The sequence below is a fragment of the Podarcis pityusensis genome (genome assembly GCF_964106645.2).
Source record: "Podarcis pityusensis genome assembly, chromosome: 16".
In the NCBI taxonomy this organism is placed as follows: domain Eukaryota; kingdom Metazoa; phylum Chordata; class Lepidosauria; order Squamata; family Lacertidae; genus Podarcis; species Podarcis pityusensis.
Window position 1 is genome coordinate 26,982,103 of NC_138041.1, and position 27,494 is coordinate 27,009,596.

Below are 27,494 nucleotides of genomic sequence, written 5' to 3' on the forward strand. Positions count from 1 at the left end.
GGGGAGGGAAAAAGTAATAATGAATATGATATGTTTTGATAGTTTGTATTTTGAAATTGTTAATAAAAATATTTTCTTATCCTTCGGTAGGAATTAAAACAGGAAGATTGCCAGACCTCTGTCCCTGCAAGAGGGCCAGGAACCATGGAGAAGGCATCCCGCTCTCTGCCTCCCACAGCCCAGCAGTTGGAACGTAGGATGGTGCCTTATTTTGAGTCAGACCATTGGTCCATCTAACTCCATATTCCCAACACTGACTGGCAGCAATTCAGCATTTCAGACAGGGGTCTCTCCCCATCCCTGCCTGGAAATATGGCTGGGGATTGGACCTGGGGCCTTTTTGTGCAAATGCTCTGCCGCTATGGCCCTTCCCCTAAAATTAAAACAAGATTCTAGTCCTCAGGGCACACGGAGAGCTTGCCTCAAGGATCAAGCCAAAGGCCCATCTAGTCCAGCATGGGCATAAGCAAGGGGGGGGACTGCCCCCTATATCAATCAAAATCAATACAAATTTAAGGGTCTGCCCCCTTAAAAAATCCTGCCCCCCCCAAAAAAAATCCTGGCTACGCTCATGTAGTCTAGCATCTTCTTACAGTGGCCAACCAGGTGGTTCTGAATTAAGGTCTGATTTAAATAGGAAGCACAGAGTGAAATCGTTGGTCCATCTGGCTCCATGTTTTCTGCACTGACTGATAGAAATGGATCTCCAGAGTTTCAGACGGGGAAACTTCCAGCGCATGAAATTATTGCAATAAAGGGGGCTGTCTGGAGGCCCTGCTTTGGCATAGCTGTCAACTTACAGATTTGAAAATAAGGGACCAGCAGCCTCGAAAATAAGGGATCAGCAGCCAAAATAAGAGATTTTCGGAGCACAGATATGTTCAACCTTTGTGCCCCTCTGAGCCAAAGGCAGAAAGCCCAGCCAGCAGCCAAACGAAGCCTCAAGCGGTGGTTCCCACAGCACAGCAACCCAGCAAAGGGGATGCAGCAAGGAAAACCACCGTCACCTCTCCGCTGGGAAGTGCTGAGCAAAGGCGAGTCCCCAGGCGACGCGGCCGATTTGATCGGCACAAGACATGCAAGCTCCACCCCCCAGTCATTCTTAGACTCCTTATTGGGTGAGCAACACAGCCAAGCAACACTGTTGGAGCCTCCCTCCTCCCTGGCTGGCAGGGAGGGAGGGAGAGGAGCTGCTTCCTTTGAAACCCGGGAAATTTAAGGGACACCATCAATAAGGGACAGCAGCGGGACACAGCGCTGGGATAAGGGACTTTCCTGCCAAATAAGGGACGGTTGACAGCTATGTGCTTTGGGAGAAAGCACAGAAGAAGCTTCTGTCCCACCTTTGCCCTTGGGGCTCACCCGCTCCTACTTACGGGTAGTTAATGGTGCTGGTGGCTGACACGGCGCTCCCATCTTCAGCCAGGACGGAAACGTGGGAAGTGCCAAACGAGGTCCTTCCCACCTGGGCAGAGTCGTAGTGGGATGCAGGGTGGTCTCCCCGCTCATCAATCTGCTGCCTGACTTGGCTAGCAAAGGAGTCCGAAATCAGCTCGCTCAAGACATCCTAAAAAACACAGCGCATCTCAGTGAGGCAGGTCCTGATAACCTCAGCCGCAAAGGAGGAATGGTGCCCTCTGGAAAAGTCAAAGCTGGGCTCCGTGGGATAGGAATGTAAACTGCAGGACGCAACGTCTTGCAGTGCTTATCTTCAGCTGCAGAAAAAGCAGCTATTTACCTGTCTTGGCTCCCAAACTTTTTCAGCCCATTGCCCCCCCATCTTCCATAAACTCATCCCCAGCACCCTATGCCTGGGGTCAGCAAACTTTTTCAGCAGGGGGCCAGTCCACTGTCCCTCAGACCTTGTGAGGGGCCGGACTATATTTTGGGGGGAAATATGAACAAATTCCTATGCCTCACAAATAACCCAGAGATGCATTTTAAATAAAAACACACATTCTACTCATGTAAAAACATGCTGATTCCCGGACCGTCTGCGGGCCAGATTTAGAAGGCAATTGGGCTGGATTTGGCCCGCGAGCCTTAGTCTGCCAACCCATGAGCTAGACTTAAGTATGCCTTTGTAATCAAATGACCACTTTAAGCCCGCCTGAACAAAGCCACTGTGCCAGTTACTTTTTAGCAAGTATTCTGAGTGAGTAAATGGTGAGTTTTTTTTAACAAGACTTGTTTGTGTGGTTATTGTTCTAAGGGTGAGGAAAGAGGGAAATAACAGGAGAATCCAGTCTGCCTCAAAGCAACCTGTATTGGATGAAACTAGCCTATCTAAGCTTTCTGTTTTAAGCTGTGAAGGGATGGCATGATGCTGAACTCACAAACGTGAGGAAGGAAGGATAACAGCTCATAAATATATCCTCTCCTAGCTTCGATTCACATCCCAACAGGCAAAACGATTGAAAGCTATTCTATATCAGAAATCAGATTGTGAAATTGAATTGTTGTAACGGAAAATGTCTTGATTCTATTATTATATATACTGTACGTACACACGGCTTGATTGTAAAAACAAAAGTTAAAATGCTAAAACAGGTTAACATTACCTCAAGTTTCCAAGCCTCTGGGTAGGCTCACCTAAACAAGAACGTTCTTACCAGGCGCCAAAAAGAGTACAGTGAAGGCACCTGCTTGATCTCAATTTTATGATAACTAGAATATTTGGGCTTCATGATGACAGAATGCTGAGGCGTCAGCTGCCTGCACAGCTCTGCAATTATGAGCAAAGAAAAGAGTTTCCCCCTCTTGTCTTCTCTCCACAGCAGCTGCCCCTCAACTCTGTCCAAATTTGCAAAACTCCCTCCCCTTGCGGTCCAGACAAAACCAAAGCCCCAAACCCTGTCTTTTGGAAGCATGAAGAGACTCATTTATCCATGCTAGATGAGGATGGCATGAAGCTCCAGAGTTCCTTACATTCTTATCCAGTGCTTTTTTCTAGAAGAAAGACGTGCCAGGACTTTCCATGAACTCTTTCCTTGTTCTCTTACAATGGCAATGGAGTCCACCTGAGTTCCGGTAAATTCCGGCTGAAAAATATCCCTGTTCTTATCTGATTCCTTTCAGACTACAACCCTCATCAACCATCAGCAGATGGGAGTTGCGGTCCAAAACATCTGGGGGGCACCAGGTTGACCAAGGCAGCTCTAGATGTACATATATATATATTAATGATTATCTGGAACCATTGGAAGGGGGGCACTATAGATTCCCCCCCCCAAAAAAATAAGGCAACAAAGCTTTTAAAAAGGATGAAGACCGACAGGCTCCCAGATCACCCACCTTTCCAGTTCGGGAAAAAACTGGGTCATCCACTTTTACTCTCTGGCCGTTGGCAAACTTCAGAGTTTCTGCGATGTAGTGGTAAGTCTCAGCACTCTGGCTAGGTGTGCTCATGGACTCTTTGGTGAAGTTGAAACCTGGAAGTCAGGAAGAGCTAGCTCTGAGCACCCAGGCCTAAGGAAGAGCAGAAAGGACTCTGCGGCTCTCTTCTGAGATCCAGGGAATGACCCTTGGCTGTGTTAGAAACTCAGACAGGCACCAAATGGCTCCTTAAACCAAGGCTACAATTGCCAAAACAGAATGTCTACTTGCCATTTTGGGGCAAGTATTATTTTTTCAAAGGATTGAGTGGCTGTGATTGTCTTACGTATTCAGTGGTCTGTGTTTGCCTGAGCTTAAGTCTGGATTAGGGATTCTGAGCTCCTGTGTTCTGATTCGATACACAGAACATTTCAGGATTTGGGCCTCTGCCATTGGCCCTTGGACTCTGAGTCGTGATTTGCAGTTTGGAAGTTTAGACAGCCAATCATGTTGGGAGTGGGAGTGGCCCAGGCTTTCAGAAATGTATATAAGCAGTTGCTTTGCCTCTGTTTCCCAGTTACGTAGTTCAATAAAGGTTTTTGCTGTGTCTTGCCTTGTAGAAACCCACCTATACTTCACATTGATTCTTGGTTAAACGTCTGGCTAGTTCAGGTGACAACTTAGAGCTAGGTTAAGAGCTCTTGAGAACTTAAAGAAGAAAAGGCACTTGGTGCAGGGAACAGTCCACATATCTATTGGCTTATTCCGACCTCTTTTTCTTAATGGTGACACGGACCATTCATAAGTAGATTCTTCACACAGCCGTGGGGGTTGGGGTAAGTGAAGACAAATTACGACGAGCAAATATAATGTCATTCACTGCTCCTGCTCAGGCTGCACAGAAAAGGCATTTTGGTTCCTGAAATTCAGATTGTGCAGATAAAATATAACTGATGGATCATTGCCCAAGGCTAAAGGAGGTTGAAAGGGCATCAGATTGAAGCTACTGAAGGAAGTGGCCCTCTTCTCCTGGTCTGCAGTGTTTTTTTTTGGGGGGGGGGTCCCTGCCACTCTCCCCTTCTCCACCCACACAGCAGCACCGCAGAGCCAGAATCTCCCCATTCCTGATATGCAGTGAGCCAAATGGACCCCTCATTTACCTTTGAGGACATTGAGGATAAATAGGAGAATGGGCCCCGCTGCAGGACGCGGGGCAGAGTACACAGTGTATTCACCCAGGGAGATGTTCACAGGGCTCATCACTTCTACTCGGTAATCCCTGAGGTCTCTCAGGGACAAGGTGCTGCCTGGAAAACAAGAGGAAGATGTGTCAGGCCTTATCTGAGCTGCAGCAGGGGCAGAAAATAGCTCAAATCTCGAGCGCAAATGAGAGGAACTGCTTGCAGGAAGTCTCAGTGACCCCTGACGCTAAGGAGGGAATGTGGTTCCTTCTCAAGGAGCGGGGAGGGGAGGCTTACACAGCAAAGGGATCTGGGACTCCTTCCCTGGCAGCTGCCATCCCAGGAGAGGAAGGGGACAATGGAAGGAAGGAGTGGGGAGGGGGAAACAGCCTACAAGTGTCACTTGCAAGAGCGAGGCGGCAAAGCGAGGGCTGGGACGGATCTGGAAAAGGGAACGGGGTGCCAAATTCTGATTAGGCTGCTGCAGAATCAGTAATGTTTTCCAAGGTATTGGAAAATCTGCTTGCACCCTTCTCAGCAGGGCAAACAAAGGAAAGCAAAAACCAGAGTCCTTTCTGTTGGGGATAATTCAGACTGAAATTCCCAGGTGTCAAAAAAAAGAAAAGTAAAGGTTATTTATGTATGCTAACACTGCGGCCCGTGTTCTGTTAGCCCCCAAATGGAAAACGAGCATGGTCCCAAATGAAGAAATGGTTTGTTGAATATTTGCAAATAAACTGTAAACAGATAAGAATATTGGCAGAATTACTGTAATAACCTGCAGTTTTATAAAAGTATATATATATTTAAAGTAGTTGAATAAATGAGCAAATTAAGTTAATTTGGATACGCAGAAGATTTTAAAAATAAATTTAATGAACCGCAGAAAGAGGGGGGAGGAGGTCGAGTTTTGAAATGTTAAAATGATTATAAAATTATTGAAATGTATAAAACTGAAAATCATAAATAAAATAATGACAACAACAATAATTTTAAAAAAAGACTGGTCACCTTCTTTCATTATGTCCTGCACCAACTTCTCTGCTGTGGTTCCCCGATAAAACTCATTGGCTCCTTTTTCTGCCACAGCCCTCAGGGTCTCCACCAGGGCTGGCCATCGAAGGAGGTCTCCAGCTCCCAGGGCAGCCCCCTGCTTGTTGTAAAAGAGTTTTCTGAAAGAGAGAGTGACCGCCATCAGTTCCTGACCCTGGATTCTAAGAGCAGAGGCTGCAGCAGGAATGGCTCCTAAGACCCAAATATAACCAGCTGTGAAGGAAGGCAAAAAAGGGGGGGCTCCATAGCCCTTCCCCAAAGCCTTAAGCCTGGAGCGATTTAACTTCCAATTTAGCTTTCTTGCTCTGACGATTTCCTGACCACCATCTCAAAGGCCACATTTGTACTGTTCTACACTGCAGGGGTCCTAAGGATGCGGGTGGCACTGTGGGTTAAACCACAGAGCCTAGGACTTGCTGATCAGAAGGTTGGCGGTTTGAATCCCCACGACGGGGTGAGCTCCCGTTGCTCGATCCCAACTCCTGCCAACCTAGCAGTTCGAAAGCACGTCAAAGTGCAAGTAGATAAATAGGTACCACTCCAGCGGGAAGGTAAACGGTGTTTCCGTGTGCTGCTCTGGTTCGCCAGAAGCGGCTTAGTCATGCTGGACACATGACCCAGAAGCTGTACGCTGGCTCCCTCAGCCAATAAAGTGAGATGAGCACCGCAACCCCAGAGTCGGTCATGACTGGTCCCTTTACCTTTACCTTACACTGCAAGGGTATCCATGCTGATTGTCAGTCTCAATGCAACTTGCATATTCAGTTCAGCAGGACACTAGGACTAACTTTTGGTGCTCTCTCTCTCTCTCTCTCTCTCTCTCTGTGTGTGTGTGTGTGTAAGAGAGAGAGAGAGAGAGAGAGAGAGAGAGAGAGAGATCCACTTCCTGGTCTAACATGATGTGTGTTTCAAAGGGCACAGAGGCTGCTAGAGTCACCCTCAGCATTGGCTTCCCCCACTGCCTGCCCTCCACAACGCCCAAAACCTTGGCCAAGGGCTCTTCCGGGGCCTTCTTCCCACTGGGAGCCACCAAAGAAGCTTTGGGCTGCTGTGCCCTTTGACCTCCTCCCCTCCTTTTGGAATCAAGGACCCCAGTGAGAAAAGCCCTTACAGCAGGGATAGTATGGAGCCCAGGGCTGCTGTCCTTTGTGCTGAAGACTTTGCCAGCAAGAGACTCTCATTGTCCCCATTTGCCAACAGTTCTGAAACCAAGGATCCAGGGGGAGAGGGCTGGCTCCTGGTGGGGGAAGGGGCTTCCCAGAGGCATCTGGCTGCCCACTGTAAGAACAGAATGCTGGACTAGATGGGTTCGATCTTACGCATTTCTATCCCACAGGTGTGATCTGACTTTGTGCAGGTTTCTTGTACCTTAAGGCCGTTTTGTTCAGATACGGCTGTATGAAGGGGTGGCTGAGAAACCGACCCAGCACCTCGGGGATCCGGATTCCAGGGTCGAGGATCTTGATGGTGGGCTCAAACAGGGTCTTCCAGGGCAATTTGCCATACCGTCTGTGGGCTTCTTCATAACCACGCAGTTCCCCAGGGACAGCGATCCACTGAGACCCTACTTTGAAGCAAACCAGATGCGTCATTTTACAGCTTCCCCACAAAGGTTCCATTTCTAGGCGCCTTCCTCCTCACTGCAGTTACCAAATGGGAGCTCTGGGACAATTCTCTGGCTCCAAATAAGACTGTGGCTCAACTCCTTGCCAGCCTGTAAGGAAAACCTGGGGATCTCAGTTGTGCTTCAGAGCAGGAGGACTTAGTCCTTATGCTTGCTGATGACAGCTTGGCATCATAGAATCATAGAACTGTAGAACTGGAAGGGACCCTAAGCATCATCTAGCCATGGGTAGGCAAATCAAGGCCTGAGGCCTGGATACGGCCCAATCGCCTTTTAAATCCAGCCTGCGGACAGTCCGGGAAATCAGCATGTTTTTACATGAGTAGAATGTGTGTTTTTATTTAAAATGCATCTCTGGGTTATTTGTGGGGCATGGGAATTTGTTCTTTTCTTTCCCCCAAAAAATATAGTCCGGCCCCCCACAAGGTCTGAGGGACAGTGGACCGGTCCCTGAATATTGCGTAGGTCATGAGTAGGCAAACTAAGGCCCGGGGGCCGGATCCGGCCCAATTGCCTTCTAAATCCGCCCCACGGACGAGTCCTGGAATCAGAGTGTTTTTACATGAATAGAATGTGTGCTTTTATTTAAAATGGATCTCTGGGTTATTTGTGGGGCCTGCCTGGTGTTTTTACATGAATAGAATGTGTGCTTTTATTTAAAATGCATCTCTGGGTTATTTGTGGGGCACAGGAATTCATTCATATTTTTTTCCCCAAAATATAGTCTGGTCCCCCACAAGGTCTGAGGGACAGTGGACCGGCCCCCTGCTGAAAAAGTTTGCTGACCCCTTTTCGAGTCCAACCCCCTGCAATGCAGGAATCTTTTGCCCAGTGTGGGGCTCAAACCTATGTCCTTGAGATTAAGAGTCTCATGCTCTACCAACCGAGCTATCCCTTGGTCAGGAGACCTTGTGGTCTTGCGGCACAAGGGCCATTGACCAGAAATGGGGTGGGGGCCTCAACACTTCTCCTCTTAAAGGGTTCCTTCTCCTCTTCAAGGGAATGACTCAGTCGTTGCCTGTGAGCAGTGGGGAGAGCTGCCCCTCCCTCACAACCCTCCTCCCCTCAGCCTTTTTTATATACAAGGACTCTTCTTACCTGGAAAACCCTTCTTACTGCACTCAGCCATCAAATTGCCAGAGATATTCTGCGGGGCCCTCTCACGAGCATTGAGCACCTCCACTTTCCCTGGAGAAATCAAAGGGGAGAATGCCAAGGTGAAGATTCACAGGGGACCAATGACCTCAGGCAAACTGGCTTCACCCATGGCTGTCTCATTTATGTTGGAAGCTGCCTTATTCAGAGTCAGACCCTTTGGTCCATCTAACCCAGTACTGCCTGCACTGACCGGAAGCAATGGCTCTCCAGGGCTTCAGACAGGATTCTGTCTCAAGCCTGGCTGGTGCTCTGAACCGCAGACTAGAAGGAGGGCCTTTGTGACTGGTTTGGTGCAGGGATACCAAAGAAGGATGTCAAAAACAGGAGAATGGCCTGTTTTAGTGATTTATTTTTTAAAAGGTATCAACTTACAACACAGAGTGCAAAGTCCTGCTGCCTTTACACAGGGCAAATACCGCAGCAGCGGACTTGTCTGCACCCAGGCAAGTGTTAATAACAATAATATTAATAATAATAATTGTTGCTGTTGTTGTTTTATTTATATCCTGCCCATCTGACTGGGTTGCCCCAGTCATTCTGGGCAGTTTCCAACAAGTATTAAAACACAAAAAACCATTAAAAGCCTCCCTATATAGGACTGCCTTCATACGTCTTCTAAAAGTCAGATACAGTGGTACCTCAGGTTAAGTACTTAATTCATTCCGGAGGTCCGTTCTTAACCTGAAACTGTTCTTAACCTGAAGCACCACTTTAGCTAATGGGGCCTCCTGCTGCTGCCATGCCACCACCGCACGATTTCTATTCTCATCCTGAAGCAAAGTTCTTAACCCGAGGTACTATTTCTGAGTTAGCGGAGTCTGTAACCTGAAGCGTATGTAACCCGAGGTAGCACTGTAGTTGCTTATTTCCTTGACATCTGATGGGAGGGCATTCCACAGGGCGGGCGCCACTACTGATAACCTGTTACTAGAGAAGACCCTAGGCTGAAGAAAGACAAAATTCCTCAGGAAGGACTTGCTAAGACTCTGATCCCTTGGGGAACTTGAGTCTGTTTTCCCGGGGGGGGGGAAGGTTGTGAGACTGGTGGGCTTGGGGGCTGTATCAGAGCCAAGGGCCTCTGACCCAATAAACCCAAAGTCCAGAACTTTCTTGTCCTTCATTGGGGCTCCCATTGGGGCCATTCCTCATAGGACCCATGCTTCACGGGACATCCTAGCTGCCCCGCCCCACAACAGCTGAGAGGTTTGTTGGGTTTCGGAGCATGTTTTGCTCAGAGATTTGGAGAAGGGGCCATTATCTGCAGCTTCAGTGTTATGTAGTGTAGCTTCACCCTGGGCCAACAGGGGGATACTGTATATAGTTTTCACTCAGGTCTGTAGATAGTTTTCACTCAGGTCCGCGGCAGTTATTTTAGGCGGGAACTCTGGGCTGTTGTGGTTACAATGTTGACAGCCGGCTGCCTATAAATACAGGCCGGCTGAGCTGTTCGCAGTTAGTTCTATTCCAGCTTACCATAATAAAGAGCTACTTGAAGAAATCGCTGTGCCGGCTGCTATGTCAACCCACGACTTAACACTGGCGACGAGGATGGGATGGATGGACATCAGAGCACAGCCAGATGCGGCCAGCCTCTGAACTAAGCTGAATCACTGAGCTGAATCACAGAGCGAAATCACTGAGCGAAATCACTGGGCAGAACCAATTCAGAGCTGACTGTTCTGGCTAGAGCACTGTGTTCCATCCATCGCCCTTCACGCCGGCATCGGAATCATGGCTTCACTTGTGCCTCTACCGCCGTTTGCGCCAGCCTCTGAATCATGGGACTCCTACCTCGCTCGGTTCGACTGCTACCTCCAAGCCAACGAGCTGACAGCAGTATCAAAGGATCGGAAGCGGGGCCTATTCCTCAGCCTCTGTGGGCCTGAGGTGTTTGAGACGGCCCGAGCGTTGGTTGCGCCTGAAGCAGTCCAGGCAACACCATGGGACACGATCCAAGAGAAGCTCCGCAACCACTACGCACCAAAGCCGTCCAAGATTGCTGCCCGCCATGCGTTCTACCACCGGAACCAGGTAGAGGGGGAGTCAATCAACAACTACACCACCGCCCTGCGACAGGCTGCAATGCACTGTGAGTTCCGAGACTTAGACGATGCCCTGATGGATCGAATCGTCTGCGGGGTCCGGGACATCCATCTGCAACGGCGCCTCCTAGCCAAGCCAGACCTCACGCTACAGAAAGCCATTGAGGAGGCTGTGGCCTCAGAAGCTGCTGAACGCTCTGCCCAGGAGATCCGCAAGTCCAGCAGCCCGCGTCTTGCTAGGGAGCCAGTTCCGGTGCATCATGAAGAGGACAGCAGTGAGGAGGCATCCTCCAGTGAAGACGATGACGTGCACCAGACAAAGCGGGAGCGCAGGAAGTTCCAACAGAAGTCCAAGGGCCAACCGGAATGTGCTGGCTGCGGAGGCAACCATTCCCGTGCCAAGTGTCGATTCAGAGACGCCATCTGTAGGAAGTGTTCCAGAAGGGGCCACATCGCTAAGGTCTGCCGATCGGCTCCGTCTGACACCCCCCCTTCATCGACTCGCAAGTCCAAGTCTTCACTCCAGTCTGCCAAGGAAAGTTGTTTCGCTCTCACCAACTGCCGCTGCCCGTCTGGAACCACGATTGGCCAAACCGACTCGCCTACGCGACGCAAGCTGAACGTCACGGTGCTCATTGAAGGAGCTCCATGTGACATGGAGATCGACACCGGGTCTGCCCTGTCCATCGTGTCATGGAGCACCATCAAAAGACTGGTACCCAGAGTGTCCAAAAGGCAACTTGACTCTCACCGCGTACACCTGAGAGACTACCAGGGAAACGACATTCCCGTGGTAGGCGTTGGCCGGTTCCGGATCGCCTTCAAGGATTTTTCGGGCCTGCTCCGGTTGGTGGTGGTCGAAGGTCAGCGGCCAAGCCTCCTAGGGCTAGACTGGTTTGATGCCCTCGGCCTGGAAGTCACCGGCATCAACTGCATCTCTAACGCAGAGACTGAGGGTCTGGTCAAAGACTTTGCCGAGGTTTTTGACGGCACCTTGGGCCAATATACAGGTACGCCCATCTCCTTTAGCCTTGATCCACAAGTCGCCCCCATCAAGCTAAAGCCTCGCCGGGTTCCCTTTGCTCTCAAGGCTAAGGTGGATGAACAACTGGACAAACTGATCGCCCAAGGAGTTTTGGAGCCGGTTGACCACGCAAAGTGGGAAACCCCCATCGTCACGCCTGTCAAGCCAGATGGGTCGGTGAGAATCTGCGCTGACTACAAGTGCACGATCAACAAGGCACTTCAGCAGCACGCTTATCCGGTTCCTGTTGTCCAACACCTGCTGCATTCCCTGGGTGAGGGTAAGGTCTTCGCTAAGCTGGACCTTGCCCAAGCCTATCAACAACTGCCAGTCGATGATGCCACTGCTGAAGCCCAGACGATCGTCACCCACCGGGGGGCTTTCCGTTGCCGCCGGTTGCAGTTCGGGGTGAGTGTGGCTCCTGGCATCTTCCAAAGCCTTATGGAGCGTCTCCTGCAAGGGCTTCCGGGCGTGGTACCATATTTTGATGACGTCTTGGTGTCTGCAGACTCACACCAGCAGCTGTTCGAGCGCCTCCGTGCCGTGCTGACCAGGTTCCAGGAGGCCGGGCTCAAGGTAAAGAGGGAGAAGTGCCAGATCGCCGTTCCACAGGTAGAGTTCCTGGGCTATCTTATCGATGCCTCCGGTCTTCATCCAACCACATCCAAGATCCGCGCTATCCAGCAGGCCCCCACCCCAAAGAACAAAACGGAGTTGCAGGCATTCCTGGGGCTGCTGAACTTTTATAACATGTTCCTGCCCCACAAAGCCACAGTGGCTGAGCCTCTTCACCGACTCCTTAGCACTAAGACGCCTTGGGCCTGGGGTCATCGGGAGACGGCGGCCTTCAACGCGGTCAAGGCTCTCCTTTCTTCAGACAGTGTGCTGGTACAGTACAGTGAATCCAGGCCGCTGGTCCTTGCCTGCGACGCCTCACCTTTTGGCATCGGTGCTGTCCTTAGTCACCGTTTTCCAGATGGAAGAGAAGCACCGCTCGCCTACTTTTCCAGGACACTATCTCCGACGGAACGGAATTACAGCCAGCTCGACAAGGAGGCATTGGCACTTGTGGCTGGAGTGAAGAGGTTCCATGAATACCTCTATGGCAGGACTTTTGACCTCATCACTGACCACAAGCCACTCCTGGGCCTCCTCGCCGGTGATCGTCCAACTCCACCGGTCCTCTCACCACGCATGCTGCGATGGACTGTTTTCCTGGCTGCCTACCACTACCGGCTCATCCATCGCCCGGGGAAATCGATGGGCCATGCCGACGCCCTCAGCCGTTGCCCTCTTCCAGCATTTGTGGAAGACCCGGCTCCAGCTTCATCGCTCCTTCTGATTGAGGATCTTCCGGCAGCGCCTGTATCGGCTGCCACTGTGGCCTCCGCATCTGCCCAGGATCGCACCATCAGCCGGGTGCTCAACTGGGTGTGGAGGGGGTGGCCACAAGGGCCTTTTGCATCGGAGTTCCAGCCCTTCGCAACCAGACAACATGAACTCTCAGCTCATCGTGGCTGCCTGCTGTGGGGAGACCGCGTCGTGATTCCCCAGGGACTCCGTCAGCGCGTCCTGGAGGCTCTGCACGTTGGCCACCCGGGAATTGTCAAAATGAAGGCGTTGGCTCGGTGTTACGTCTGGTGGCCTAATATGGACGATGCCATCACTGCCTGGGTGTCCGCCTGTCAAGCGTGCCAGGAGTCGAGGCCTGCACCACCGGCAGCTAAGGGACACACCTGGGAGACGCCAAAGACACCCTGGTCGAGGGTGCACATCGATCTGGCTGGCCCCTTTCACGGCCGGACCTTTATGGTAGTGGTGGACGCCTATTCCAAATGGCTGGAGGTCGCCCTGATGCCCTCCACCACTACCGAAGCTGTCATCCGGGTGCTGCGAGGCCTGTTTGCAACGCATGGGTGTCCTGATGTCCTTGTCTCTGACAACGGACCGCAGTTCACGTCAGGCACGTTTGAGCGGTATCTTTTGGGACTGGGCATCCGCCATGCCCTAACGGCACCTTTTCATCCATCCAGCAACGGGCAAGCGGAAAGAATGGTGCGCTCGACAAAAGAGGCACTGGCGCGCCTGGACCGGGGAGACTGGCATGAGCGGGTCGCCGAATACTTGTTCGTGCAACACATCACCCCTCATGCGGCCACAGGGAGGAGTCCTGCTGAACTGCTTATGGGCCGCCGCCTCAGGTCACCGCTCGACCGGCTACACCCAGACTTTGCCGTGGCTGAACCCCCAGGCTGTGCCAACGCACCACGGTCATTTGTCCCAGGAAACCAGGTCTTTGCCCGGAACTATGTGGGGGACATCCCTTGGGTGCCAGCCACAGTAGTGGGAGTCACTGGACCTCGCTCGTACCAGGTGGCACTCGAAGACGGACGCTTGTGGCGACGGCACATAGACCAGCTTAGGCGCAGGGTTGGGGACTTGGACACTACCGAGGTGCCCCCAACTGCGCTTGCGGCTCCAGAAGAGACACGTACAGATGGTGAGGCCCCACCTACACCTCCCTCACAAACTGCCAGCGTGGAGCCGAACCAAGCCGTTTCAGAACAGACTCAGACCACTCCACTTGCGGAGGCTCCACCCACAGCAGCGGATCCAGGGGAGTTGGTTCCAACGCCACCTAGGGTCGCACCACAGCCTCAGCGAGAACTGTGTGGCCCTCCGGACTTGGCTACCAGTCCCCGGCGGTCTGGCAGAGTTTCCAAGCGCCCAACTTATTTAAAGGACTATGTTGTTGGACAGGTATCACTGTTGGTCTAAGTATGGGAAATGTAACCGATATGCTTTTGTGCTTAATTGAACCATTACGCGTAGTGCTGTATATAAGGAAACCATTACGATTGTAACTAACGCCTTATCTCGGTGGGGAGGGGTGTTATGTAGTGTAGCTTCACCCTGGGCCAACAGGGGGATACTGTATATAGTTTTCACTCAGGTCTGTAGCTAGTTTTCACTCAGGTCCACGGCAGTTATTTTAGGCGGGAACTCTGGGCTGTTGTGGTTACAATGTTGACAGCCGGCTGCCTATAAATACAGGCCGGCTGAGCTGTTCGCAGTTAGTTCTATTCCAGCTTACCATAATAAAGAGCTACTTGAAGAAATCGCTGTGCCGGCTGCTATGTCAACCCACGACTTAACATTCAGCACTGCCATGTGCGCGTGTCAGAGGGAGATTGTGATGATCACCAGCAACGGTGCCACCTTCCCCTGTGCTGCAATGACTTGCCCCATGATCTCTCCAGCGCATAAAGCAAATGCAGCTTGCCTCAAAGCTTCTTGCTGATTTGAAAAGCAGGATAGGGGGAGGGGACCCTGTTTGGCTGGGCTGGATGACTCCCAAACCAGAATTAAGATTGCCGAAAGAAATATCAACAACCTCAGATATGCAGATGACACAACCTTGATGGCAGAAAGTGAGGAGGAATTAAAGAACCTTTTAATGAGGGTGAAAGAGGAGAGCGCAAAATATGGTCTGAAGCTCAACATCAAAAAAACAAAGATCATGGCCACTGGGCCCATCACCTCCTGGCAAATAGAAGGGGAAGAAATGGAAGCAGTGAGAGATTTTACTTTCTTGGGCTCCATGATCACTGCAGATGGTGACAACAGCCACGAAATTCTTGGGAGAAAAAGCAATGACAAACCTAGACAGCATCTTAAAAAGCAGAGACATCACCTTGCCAACAAAGGTCCGCATAGTTAAAGCTATGGTTTTCCCAGTAGTGATGTATGGAAGTGAGAGCTGGACCATAAAGAAGGCTGATTGCCGAAGAATTGATGCTTTTGAATTATGGTGCTGGAAGAGACTCTTGAGAGTCCTATGGACTGCAAGAAGATCAAACCTCTCCATTCTGAAGGAAATCAGCCCTGAGTGCTCACTGGAAGGACAGATCCTGAAGCTGAGGCTCCAATACTTTGGCCACCTCATGAGAAGAGAAGACTCCCTAGAAAAGACCCTGATGTTGGGAAAGATGGAGGGCACAAGGAGAAGGGGATGACAGAGGACGAGATGGTTGGACAGTGTTCTCGAGGCTACCAGCCTAAGTCTGACCAAACTGCGGGAGGCAGTGGAAGACAGGAGTGCCTGGCGTGCTCTGGTCCAGGGGGTCATGAAGAGTCGGACACAACTAAACGACTAAACAACAACAACAACCCTGTTCGGCGCTGGTTTGGAAATCGAAGATCCAAAGGGGCCGCTTTTGCCACACCCTCGGATGCCTCCACCAATTAATCCTTCATGGAGAAATAGACTTGGTGCGGTAATGTGCACTGGCTGTGCCTACCTGTGGATGCGTTATAGATGGTGAAGATTACACCTCCACCGAGGCCCATGCTTTGCGGGTTCAGGACAGCGGTACAGATCAAGGCAGCGATGGTAGCGTCAACAGCTGAGCCTCCCTGCTTCAAGATATCCCTGTTCAGAAGAAAGAGGAGGGGGCATTCAAAAGTCACAAAATAATAATTTATTATTATTATTATTATTATTATTATTATTATTATTATTATTATTATTTTATTTATAACCCGCCTGTCTGGCTGGGTTTCCCCAGCCACTCTGGGCAGCTTACAACACATAAAAAATTGTAAAACATTAAACATAAAAAAATTCCTGATACAATGGCTAAACTGACCGGAAAACTCAGGAACCAAAAAGACAAAAACTTTTAAGAAAGGATGAGGGGGTGGAATTATAATATATTTAGGAGACCACTGTAAGCAGATGAAAATATTAGCAGGACCTTAAGAACACTTGTAATGTAACAATCACTACGGACAGATACAAAATGTGGATCACGAAATAATATGCAGTTGAAAACGTCCGCAATGAGACCCAAGGAGGGGATTGGGGGAAGTCGGGAGATTCAGAGAAATCTCAAAGTGTGGACATTCCTTTGGTATTGTTATAACTTTACGCTTGTAAAACCAAATAAAAAATATTATTTTTTTAAAAATTCCCGATATAGGGTTGCCTTCAGGTGTCTTCTAAAAGTCAGATAGTTGTTTATTTCCTTGACATCTGGTGGGAGGGAGTTCCACAGGGCAGGTGCCACTACCGAGAAGGCCCTCTGCCTGGTTCCCTGTAACCTCACTTCTCACAGTGGGGGAACTGTCAGGAGATCCTTGGAGCTGGACCTCAGTGTCCGGGCTAAACGATGGGGGTGGAGACGCTCCTTCAGGTATACAGGACCGAGGCTGTTTAGGGCTTTAAAGGTCAGCACCAACATTTTGAATTGTGCTCGGAAACGCACTGGGAGCCAATGTAGGTCTTTCAGGACCAGTGTTATATGGTCTCGGCGGCCACTTCTAAAGAATCGGGGTGGGAATGGCTCTCATTTTAAAAAGTGGGCAAAGAAGAGATTGGCGGCCGGGGGGCGGGGGGGCACAGTAAAACCAGGAAGGAACAAGAGCTCCACCAACTATTTTGAGGTCCCGGAGTACATTTGGAAACAGTCATGGGTGCCACAAAATACCCATTTCACAGAAGAAAAACTGAAGATGATCAGAATGCCCCCCAATAACCCTGAACACACACTGGAGACAATTAAAACAGACCAAGAGCAAATCAGTCCCTCCCACCCCCACAAATGACTCCCCTGAAAAGTCCAAAAATCTTGTTTAAAAAATTGGGAATATGGTCTGAATGTCCCCCCCCCCCCACATGTTAATTTGTGAAAGGGATGTGTTTCCCACACCATGGAAAAAAACAGGCTCCTTTGGGAGGAAGGATCAACTATAAAGAAATAATGAATAATTTTTGCACACCTTTGACATGTCACCTCTGACATGTTGCCTTTCCTCCAAACTGAAAAGTCCCAAATGTCGCAACTTTTCTTCACGTGGGAGTTTCCTTGCCCTTTTCTGAACCTTTTCCAACTCTTCCATCTATTCTGTGAAGCAATTTCACCAGGACTGCAGGCACTATTCCAGCTGCACCATAGTTTTGAATTAGGGCTTTATGGTACTGGCAGTTTTAGTTTCAGTCCCTTAGCGTGGAATTCCCCCTTCTCCCTTCATTGAGCTGTCCAACACAACTCCAAGATGGATGTTCTTTGGAAACAGATACTGCCAACTGCTAAATGCCTCTCCTCTATAGATGCCTTTCATTTGCTTGTGATGAAGACAAAAGCTTTATAGATACATATACATCATCCATAGGATGGGGAGCTCAATTGTCTGCTGGTTCAGCTAGACTGAAATCTCCAGGTGGGCTGTCTGCTTTTAAGGTTTCAGAAGTGGCCACTGTGGTTCTTAATACAGGCCTAACTGTGTTGTTGTTTTTTAATTTTTGATTTTTGATTTTCAGTTATATACATTTCAATAGTTTTACAGTCAACATTTCAAAACTCGACTTCCTTCCTCCTCTTTCTGCAGTTCCTTAAATTTATTTTATATCATTTTCTGCATATTCTAAATTAACTTAACTTACTCTTATATTCATCTACAGTGGTACCTCCGGTTGCGGACGGGCCTGTTCTGCGCATACTTGCTGCACGGTAGAGCGCTTCTGCACATGCTCGCGGGGCGAAACCCGGAAAAATACTTCCGGGTTTGCCACATGCGTATCCCAAAGGATACGTAACCAGAGGTGCTCATAAGTAGAGGTACCACTGTACTTTAATTGTATACACTTATGAAACTGCAGGTTATTACAATAATCCTGCCAACGTTCTTATCTTTTTACAGCTTATTTGTAAATATTCAATAAACCATTTCCTTTCTTTTATTAAAAGTTTGTTATCTTGATTTCTTATTTTTCCAGCAAGTTTAGCCATTTCTGCATAGTCCATAAGTTTTTGTCTCCATTCTTCTTTCGTCGGGACTTCTTCTTCTTTCCATTCTGGGGCAAATAACATTCCTGCCGCTTTAGTCGCATACATGAATAAATCTCTGTACTGTTTAGGTAGTTCTACCCCTATAATTCCCAAAAGGCACTACTGTGTTGTTGTTATTTTTAAGGAAGCTTTTACAAAAGAAATCCCAGGGTCTATTGTGTCACCTGCTTTTAAAACTTCAGCTTGCTTGTTTCTAAAGTGCTGTTGGTTTTTAATGTTTATTTTTTTTCCTTTTGGGGTTAATTTTTTGTGTTCTTTTAAAATGGTGCTAGTTTTGTATAAACCACCTTTTGTACTTTAGCAGGAAGGTGGGGTATAAATTCAACAACAGCAGCAGCAGCAGAACTGTCTCAAGGACTACATGTGGTTTTCTTAATCACTAGGAGGGATCAGGGAGGGCCTTTCCATCAAACAGCTTCCAGTTTTTGTTTGCAGCTTTTATCTCTGCAAAACGCCTTTCCTCCATTTGTTGTTTCAAAGCCACTTTTTAAAGAGAAGGTTCCCTTTGCCATTATCTGTTCATTTCCCTTTGTGTTTGCAGCCTATTATAGGGAGCAGGTGGCGTTGTGGTCTAAACCACTGAGCCTCTTGGGCTTGCTGATCGGAAGGTCAGTGATTCAAATCCCTGCAATGGGTGAGCTCCCATTGCTCTATCCCAGCTCCTGCCAACCTAGCAGTTTGAAAGCACACCAGTGCAAGTAGATAAATAAGGTAAAGGGACCCCTGACCATTAGGTCCAGTCATGACCGACTCTGGGGTTGCAGCGCTCATCTCGCTTTATTGGCCAAGGGAGCCGGCATACAGCTTCCGGGTCATGTGTCCAGCATGACTAAGCCGCTTCTGGCGAACCAGAGCAGCGCACGGAAACGCCGTTTACCTTCCCGCTGGAGCGGTACCTATTTATCTACTTGTACTTTGACGTGCTTTTGAACTGCTAGGTTTGCGGGAGCTGGGACCGAGCAACGGGAGCTCACCCCGTCTTGGGGATTCGAATCGCTGACCTTCTGATCGGCAAGTTCTAGGTTCTGTGGTTTAACCCACAGCGCCACCTGTGTCCCAAGTAGATAAATAGGGGATTATTATAACAAAAGGGGGGAACCCTATGTAAAATCGCATAGACAATCTTTGTGCTCTACAGCGCCATCTGGTGTCGTGTCTTTACAACGGAGTTGCAACGATATAACTGACCGAGTGTAGCTGAGTCTCTGTCCTCACAGTGGCCAACCAGATGCCCCAATGGGAAAACCTACAAGCAGGAGCCTAGTACCACCCCATCCCCAGTGGTTTTCAGAAGCCTTGCTGTCTCCAGTCATAGAACCAGAGCACAGCCATTCTGACTAGCAGCAATGGATAGCCCTCTCCTTCAAGCATTTGTCTCATTCTCTTTTCAAGCCATACACGTTGGAGACCTTCACAGATAGGTATGGAGCAAGTTCCATACCTTATCTATATGCACTGCATACATAAGAATCACGTGCTCTTAACCACACATGTCCTGTGCTTCCACAGACGAATACTTTGACCCTCCGCCCTGTGAAGAAAACCATAACAGTGTTTGGACAAACGGAGGAGAACTGGGAGGATAGCAAGAAAAGCCGAGAGGATGGAAGGTCCTAAGATTAGAGGGGAATGCCAAGATCTGCAAATATTTGAGAAAGGAGGGAGATAAAGGCCTCTATGGCTTTGAAGGAGGAGATAAGGCAGAGGGATTCGCTGGCTGGCTGGGATGGAAAATGCCTTTATTAGATATCTGAGAGGGAAATGCCTTCTCATCGGGTGATCGATTGGCCAATGGAATGTTGGCTTTCCAATCCAGAGTTGGATCACCTTCCTTGGAGGTTTGTGAAGGAGACTCCAGGATGTAATCCACCCATTGGAGGGAGGGACGGGGGAGGCAAATCTGCCCTTTCTCATTTTTCCCAGTCTTAAATTCAGCTCTCCACATTTCCATGGCATTTTGCATTCTTTTTTATTACCATTTTAAAGAAACTGTTGTAAACAAAAATTGCCCTTTTCCCTTATGGGGGTATCCAAGAGCCCATATAGAGTCCTTACCTAGGTTCCCTATTGGTAGGAGAAAATAACAGAGACCAACCAGAGAATATTGAGAAGCAAAGCAGCTAGTAAGCCTGATCTTTATTGATCTGTTGCAACAGGGTCCCCCCTCAACAGACTCAGGAGACAGGAGGAACCCAGAACAATGGTGCGCAAGGCCTTATATAGACTTTTGAAATTGCCACCCTGTAGATCAAGACAACCCCCACATACATCAAACATACATCACAGAAGGGGTGTAGCTCAAGACCACCACCCCAGATACATCATATCTACATCACAGAAAAGGCGGTCTAAAACAGAAATTTGAATGTTGTTTTTCTCCTGTCTGGCAGGTTACTTTATTGGATACCCTTGGGAGCCTGGCCAGTCTTTTGTAATGATAAATACTTAGTAATGATAAATACTTAGTTCCTGAGTCAGGTCACAGGCTCACCCTATTCAAACAAAGACATACCCTTAAGACAGGATTTGTGAAGGAAAAGACAATGGGGAGGCTTTTCCATTTTCCGTTGACCTTGCAGAGAAAACATTTGGTCAGTTTGGGACAGTTTGGGAATAAAAAATGGTTCCGGGTCGGTCTTCCTGTGCTGATTTATGTACGTGCTTCGTTGATACACTTATGAACATTTAACATATATCTAAGACCTCAAAATTCCTATCACAAAACTCAGCACCATTTTGGTGTGCAGTTCTCCTGACTTACATGTCCTCGTAAGAGATGTTCTCCTAGTACGTAACTCTTTTTTTGCAAGCTGTTTTTAACTAACATATCTATTTTTAAAACGCAAGCTTTATCTAATCTTTCTCGTGCACGTTGCTTGCGCTGCAAAATCTGGAGAAGTGCCAGTTTCAAACGGTGGTCATAGATCATAGAATTCTAGAGTTGCAAGGGACTCTGAGGATCATCAAATCCAACCCCTTACAATACAGGAATATGCAGCTTGTCCCATATAGGAATCGAACCTGCAACCTTGGTGTTATAACAGCACCATTCATTCCTCTACCCCACAGGTGGGGGAATCATAGAACTGCAGGGCTGGAAGGGACCCAAAGGGCCATCTAATGCAACTAGATGCAGTGCAGGAATCCCAGCTAAAGCAGGTAGGAATATGCTCTGTGTCTCATAAGGGGTTCCTCGGAGGAAGAGGGGGGTACCAGGAAAGGGGGGAAAGAGAGCTGTTCTGAGCACTAGGGGTGTGGGAGGGAAGCAATAACTTCCTGGGGATTTCCCCTTCAGAGAACTATACCTGTGAGATGCAATGGTTGGAGTATAGTGGAAGGCTGTCAACTCCCCCTGGAAACAAGAGAAGATCAGGTGGGGGGCAGTGGTGGTTCATAGACCCACCTTCCCAGAGACATGTCTGGGCCAACAACCCCCCATCTCACTTCTTTCTGCCTGCTGCTTCTAACATCCAGCAGCTTCTGATTTGGCACCCCATTGACACACAGGTGGAATCTACACGCATATAAAAAAACGTTGTGAAAATGTTTCTTTTTTTAAAAAAAAAAAGTTTTGAAAAATACATTGGATTTAGTGTAGCTCACTGTCACCATCTAGTGTTGCATTTGTATATTGCACTTTACCTTTAAAGCGTTTTATTTGCAGCTGTATAGCTGAGTCCACGGGACGTGGGTGGTGCTGTGGGTTAAACCAGAGCTAGGACTTGCCGATCAGAAGGTTGGCGGTTCGAATCCCCGCAACAGGGTGAGCTCCCGTTACTCAGTCTCTGCTCCTGCCAACCTAGCAGTTCGAAAGCACATCAAAGTGCAAGTAGCTAAATAGGTACCACTCCGACGGGAAGGTAAACGCCATTTCCGAGCGCTGCTCTAGTTCGCCAGAAGCGGCTTAGTCCTGCTGGCCACGGAAGCTGTACGCCGGCTCCCTCGGCCAATTAAGCGAGATGAGCGCCGCAACCCCAGAGTCAGCCACAACTGGACCTAATGGTCAGGGGTCCCTTTACCTTTACCTTCAGCTGAGTCCACAGTCTGCATAAACATTCTCATTCACGACACAATTTTGCCTCCCCCGCCCCACAAAGTAATGGCTTGGTGGCCTGGGCCAGGATCCCTGAACCCCGTTAAAAGTCCCCTTCCCTCCATGCTTGCTTGGGGCTCCAGGGGTGACTGTCATATGCTCCAAGGGCCCGAATTTGCCAGAGTCAACCCTCTCTTCTATTTCCCTCTTACTTTCTGGGTTGCTTAATTCAGATTGTGTCTGTGTCCAGGGTTCCCTTACCCCACTGAGGTCTCCATGAGCCCCTGCGTGGAGAATGGTCTTGTGTCTTGTATAGTGCAGTCTTCCCCAACCTGGTGCCCTCCCGATCTTTTAGACTCCAACTCCCATCAGCTCTGAGTGCTAGCTAGGGCTGATGGGAGTTGTAGTCCCAAACATCTGGAAGGCTGATCTAGGGCAAGTGTAGGTAAAAGTTTGTGTATGGAGATAGAGAAACCTGACATTTCACACATTTCAGTTGCAGAGGAATATTATGAATGGTGTCTGGGCAGCCCTATAATTAGACGGAGAAAGGCAGCAGAAGGGGTAGCAGTACAGTTAAAAATGAAAACTGCAGTCCCTATCTATCTTCTCATTTGAGATCCTTCCAATAGATAGGGACTGGAAGGTGTTTAAAAGATACTTGCAAAACCATATCAAAAAATCAGAACTCCTATTAGAATAAACAAGTTCCACTTCAAATACTGAAATACTAAATAAGATGGATAACAATGTGTAATAGAAAAAGAAGTATGAAATTAGGTTAAAGGTGTGTGAAAGAAAATAATAGTAGTGGAAAGAAACTACAATTGAGTAGACTGGAAGTTAACACAAAGGTGGGGTGAGGAGTGGTGGATGGTGATGGGAAAAGGAATTATTTGTGGGATTGAGTGTAAGTATGTTTGAACACTTTTAAGGATTGTATGAAATGTATGTTTGTATATTTGTAATATATGTGTATTAATGATGAATTATTTTAACAATAAAAACTTATTTTAAAAATTATTAAAGAAATGGAAATTGCAGAATGCACAAAAACTATATATTTCCTACAAAAGAGACACAAAACTTTGGATTCCTGAGTATGCTAAAGCTATCCAATAATAGAAGCACTAGGGAAAGCAGAATTACAGTCATACCTTGGATCCCGAAGACCTTGCAAGCCGCAAACCTGGAAGTGAGTGTTCCAGTTTGCAAATGTTCTTTGGAACCCGAACGTCCAACAGTGCTTTCACAGCTTCTGATTGGCTGCAGGATCTTCCTGCAGCCAATTGGAAGCCGCTCCTTGGTTTCCGAACATTTCGGAAGTCGAACAGACTTCGGGAACGGATTCTGTTCGACTTCCGAGGTACCACTGCATTCTTATTTTATCACAGGTTTTTATGGGCATTTCCTGCTTCCCTTGGGCTGGAAGAGGATGCCTTCCTGTCACCAGGATTAGGCCTGAAACTCAACAGCCAGTGTGGTGCAGTGGTTAGGTTAGGTTAAATTAAGACCTGGGAGACCAGGGTTCAAATCTCCCACTCAGCCATGTGAAGCTCACTGGCTGACCTTGGACCAGTCACTGCCTTCTCTCTGCCTAGACTACCTCACAGGGTTGTTGTGGGGATTAAATGAGGAGAGGGGGAACTACGTGTGCCACCTTCAGCTCCTTGGAGGAAGATGTTGAAAATAAATTTACAACAAAAAATATATAAAAAAGAGTCTACAACCTGAAAAAAAGGAAACAATGCACGAACTTCTGAAGAAAATCTTTAATAAAAATTACCGTATTTTTCGCTCCATAAGTTGCACTTTTTTCCTCCTAAAAAGTAAGAGGAAAGTCTGGAGCGAATGTGTGGTCCCTGGAGCCGAATTGCCCAGGGGCGAAAAGCAGATTGTGCTTTTTTTTTCTTTTTAGAAAGAGGGAAGGGGGTGTTGAAACGAAGCCGCTGAGCAGCTGATCGGCAAGCGATCAGGAGGGAGATAAGGGATGCTAGTGATAAAGGAGGCTGCCTGGGAGGGGGGAGGTAAAAGCACATGGATCCTCAGGAGTTTTGCACTGGGTCACCCCAAACTCACCATCAGATCACATAGCATGTCCATGGCTACAGCCTGCACCAAAAACACACACGCATCCACTGTTTCGTGGGGCCGCAACGGCGCAAAAACGTGGTTACAAAGCACAGATCCACATGGATCCTCAGGATTTTTGCATTGGGTCACCCCAAATTCACCATCAGGTCACATAGCATGTCTGTGGCCACAGCACGAACCACAAAAATCATACATCCACTGTTTTGTTCAGAATATTTTTTTTTCTTGTTTTCCTCCTCTAAAAACTAGGTGCGTCTTATGGTCAGGTGCGTCTTATGTAGTGAAAAACACGGTGTTTAAACAACAACAGCAACAGTCGGGCTGGTGGTTTCTATCCATGGAATTGGGGAGGTGTGCACCTCTTCAGGCTGCAAAATGATTGGGGCTAGCCCCAATTTTTGCAGGGCAAGGGTGATTTTTTAGCAGATCCCTACCCAAACAGCCTTCTTAGTTTAAGAACATAAAAGAATACCAGACGAGCCCGCTGGATCAGGCCAATGGTCCATCTAGCCCAGCATCCTGTTCTCACGGTGGTCAAACAGAGGCCCGAAGGGGGGCAGGAGGGAACCCTCAAACAGGATTCGAGCACAAAAGCCTTCTCCCCTCTTGGGTTTGAGATTTACAGGTTGTATGGCTTTAAAGGAAAACCTACTAAAAATGATGTATAGATGGCACTTGACGCCAGTAAAATTAGCTAAAATGTATAGAAAAAAAGAAAGAAAATGTTGGAAATGTAAAAAGGTAGACGGGGATTATTTTCATATGTGGTGGACCTGTGACAAGGTTAACAAATTTTGGGAATCAATTTATAATGAACTCAAAAAAATATTTAGGTATACCTTCCCCAAAAGACCGGAAGCGTGTCTATTAGGCTTAATAGGAACAGAAATTAAAATGCGAGACCAAAAGCTGTTTATGTATGCTACGACTGCCGCAAGAACCCTCCTGGCCCAAAGATGGAAAATACAAGACATACCAACTATCCAGGAGTGGCAGGTGAAGCTGACAGAATATGCAGAACTTGCCAAATTGTCAGGGAGGATCCGGGACCAGGAAGATCAAAGATACCAAAATAATTGGAGTAAATTTATTGAATATTTAAAGAAGAATTGTAAAGAGGTCAAGACACTAGCAGGATTGACATAATACCTCCAATGTATAATAGTATTATTATGAGAATGATGTGCGAGATAGAAAGGGGTTAAATTGGCAGAGTCAAAGGGAATGTATGGTTTTATTATGGTTTGTTGGAAAAGAATATGTAAAGAAAACAATAAAAAATTACTCTGAAAAAAAAAGCCTTCTCCCCTCCTGAGGTTTCCAGCAGCTGGAATTCAGAATCATTGCTGCTTCTGACCCATAGAGCCAGCCACTGCATTGCCATCCTGGCTAGTAGTTGTCAATAGCCCTCTCCTCCATGGATTTGCCTAGCCTTTCTCAACCTGTGGGTTCCCAGATGTTGTTGAACTACAACTCCCATCACCCCTAGCTAGCGAGGCCAGTGCTCAGGGATGATGGGAGTTGTAGTCCAACAACATCGGGGGGGGGCACAGGTTGAGAACCGCTGGATTTGTCTAATCATGGGCGCGGCTTCCCCTAAACCAAGTCAACAAATAAAAGTACTTAACTAAAACTGTAGAAAGATTTTGGCAGATATTTCCGAGTGCTTGGGTCAAAAGAAAATAATACAAAAGAACTGTTGTTGAGACACTGCTTTCTGAATCTGCTAGGGGCAGGTAAGTGTCCTGCCCCACCCTCCAAAATAACCACAAATCCTGGCTGCACCCATGATTCTAATCCTCCTCTAAAGCCATCCAGGCTTAAACATAAGGAAGAACTTTCTGACAATAAGAGACGATAAACAGCAGGAGGAACTTCTTCAGGAGGTAGCTGTGGACTCTCTCCTCCATTGGAGATTGTTAAGTAGAGGTTAGATGGCCACCTGCCACGGGTCCTTTAGTTGCAATTCCTGCATTGCAGGGGGTTGGACTGGATGACCCTCGGGTCCCTTCCGACTCTACAATTCAATGATTCCATGTAGGAGCACAGGACAGAATATTGTGGCCCCGAAGGTGATGTCCAGGGTGACAAGGAGGTCTTGCCCTGGGGAGGTGAAGGGCTCCTGGAAAAACCCTTGGCTCGAGCCAGGGGTGCCAACTTGAATAAAATATTGGGGGGGGGGGACACAGGTAAGCCTCACCTCAGTTAATTGATCACATGATGGGACACACCAACACCATTTGAATGACAATGGCCATCAACTTTGGGGGAACCCAGCCCACCCCAAAAAGTATTTGGCTCCTCTGGGTGAAGCAGGGGAGAGTTTGAAGTCACAACAAGTGCCAAGGCAAGTCCCATCTCAGAAGGAGAAACCACTGTCTCTCTTTCTCTGGCCTGACTGAGCTGTGATGCAAAGACCCAGAAATGCCAAGAGCCCAGGCAAAAGGAAGGGTGTGTGTGTGTGTGTGTGTGTGTGTGTGTGTGTGTACACACAGAGGCTTGGAAAAGAGAGTCCCAGAGAAAGAAGACCCCCTTCCCGCCCCTCCATCGCCCTCCAGCCCGACCCTCTTACCTGCCAATGTCGGAGCAGGTTTGGGTGTCCGCCGCCACCGCTGCCCAAGGGTACCTCGGAGGAGCGCACCGGGACCGGGTCAGGAGCACGGCTAGGATCGCGGCTCCCGCCAGGGCCACCAAGCCCACCAGAGCCAGGCAGCAGAGCTTGCCGCGCGATAGACCCATTTCACAGACGGCGCGACTCCGGCTCCTAGAGCAGGCAAAAGGTAGCTCACCCCACGCGGCTGCTCTTGCGTTGGCTAGTGCTGCAGGCGCCGGCTGGAGCTGGGCCTTTTTAAGGGGCTGCCCCCGCCCCCCCCGGGGGGGAGGTGTGTTTGGCAGAGGGGGAGAGGCCCGCCCCCCTGCCCGGGACATCCTTCTCCTATGACAGCAAACTTTTAGAGGGGGGGGGGGGACTGCGTGAGAGTCAGAGCTAAGCCAGTGTGGAAAACTTCCAGGATTTCCCGAATGCAGTGGAGGCTGCCTGTTGCGCTCTGGCTACTGCGGAATTGGGTCTGGTGTATTAAAACGGTTTATGAAAGGTCCCTTGCAGGCAAGCTTGCAGC

At 48.6% G+C, this 27,494-nt stretch overlaps 1 protein-coding gene across 2 annotated transcripts in view; it reads right to left on the reverse strand.

Moving 5' to 3' along the window:
• The window catches only part of GGT5 (gamma-glutamyltransferase 5), a 39,409-nt gene extending 12,204 nt beyond the window's left edge, over positions 1 to 27,205 (reverse strand). Inside the window, exons 1-8 of one of the 2 annotated variants that reach the window (XM_080985161.1) lie at positions 26,948 to 27,205; positions 15,699 to 15,829; positions 8,272 to 8,361; positions 6,918 to 7,113; positions 5,508 to 5,668; positions 4,476 to 4,622; positions 3,295 to 3,431; positions 1,377 to 1,567 (exon numbers count right to left, since the gene is read on the reverse strand). In XM_080985161.1, coding sequence (XP_080841287.1) covers positions 1,377 to 1,567; positions 3,295 to 3,431; positions 4,476 to 4,622; positions 5,508 to 5,668; positions 6,918 to 7,113; positions 8,272 to 8,361; positions 15,699 to 15,829; positions 26,948 to 27,114 — 1,220 coding nt within the window. In that variant the 5' untranslated portion in view covers positions 27,115 to 27,205. Of the gene's footprint in view, positions 1 to 1,376; positions 1,568 to 3,294; positions 3,432 to 4,475; positions 4,623 to 5,507; positions 5,669 to 6,917; positions 7,117 to 8,271; positions 8,362 to 15,698; positions 15,830 to 26,947 lie in introns of both variants that reach the window. The other variant, XM_080985160.1, reaches the window with a different exon arrangement.
• Between the last annotated feature and the right edge of the window lie 289 nt (positions 27,206 to 27,494).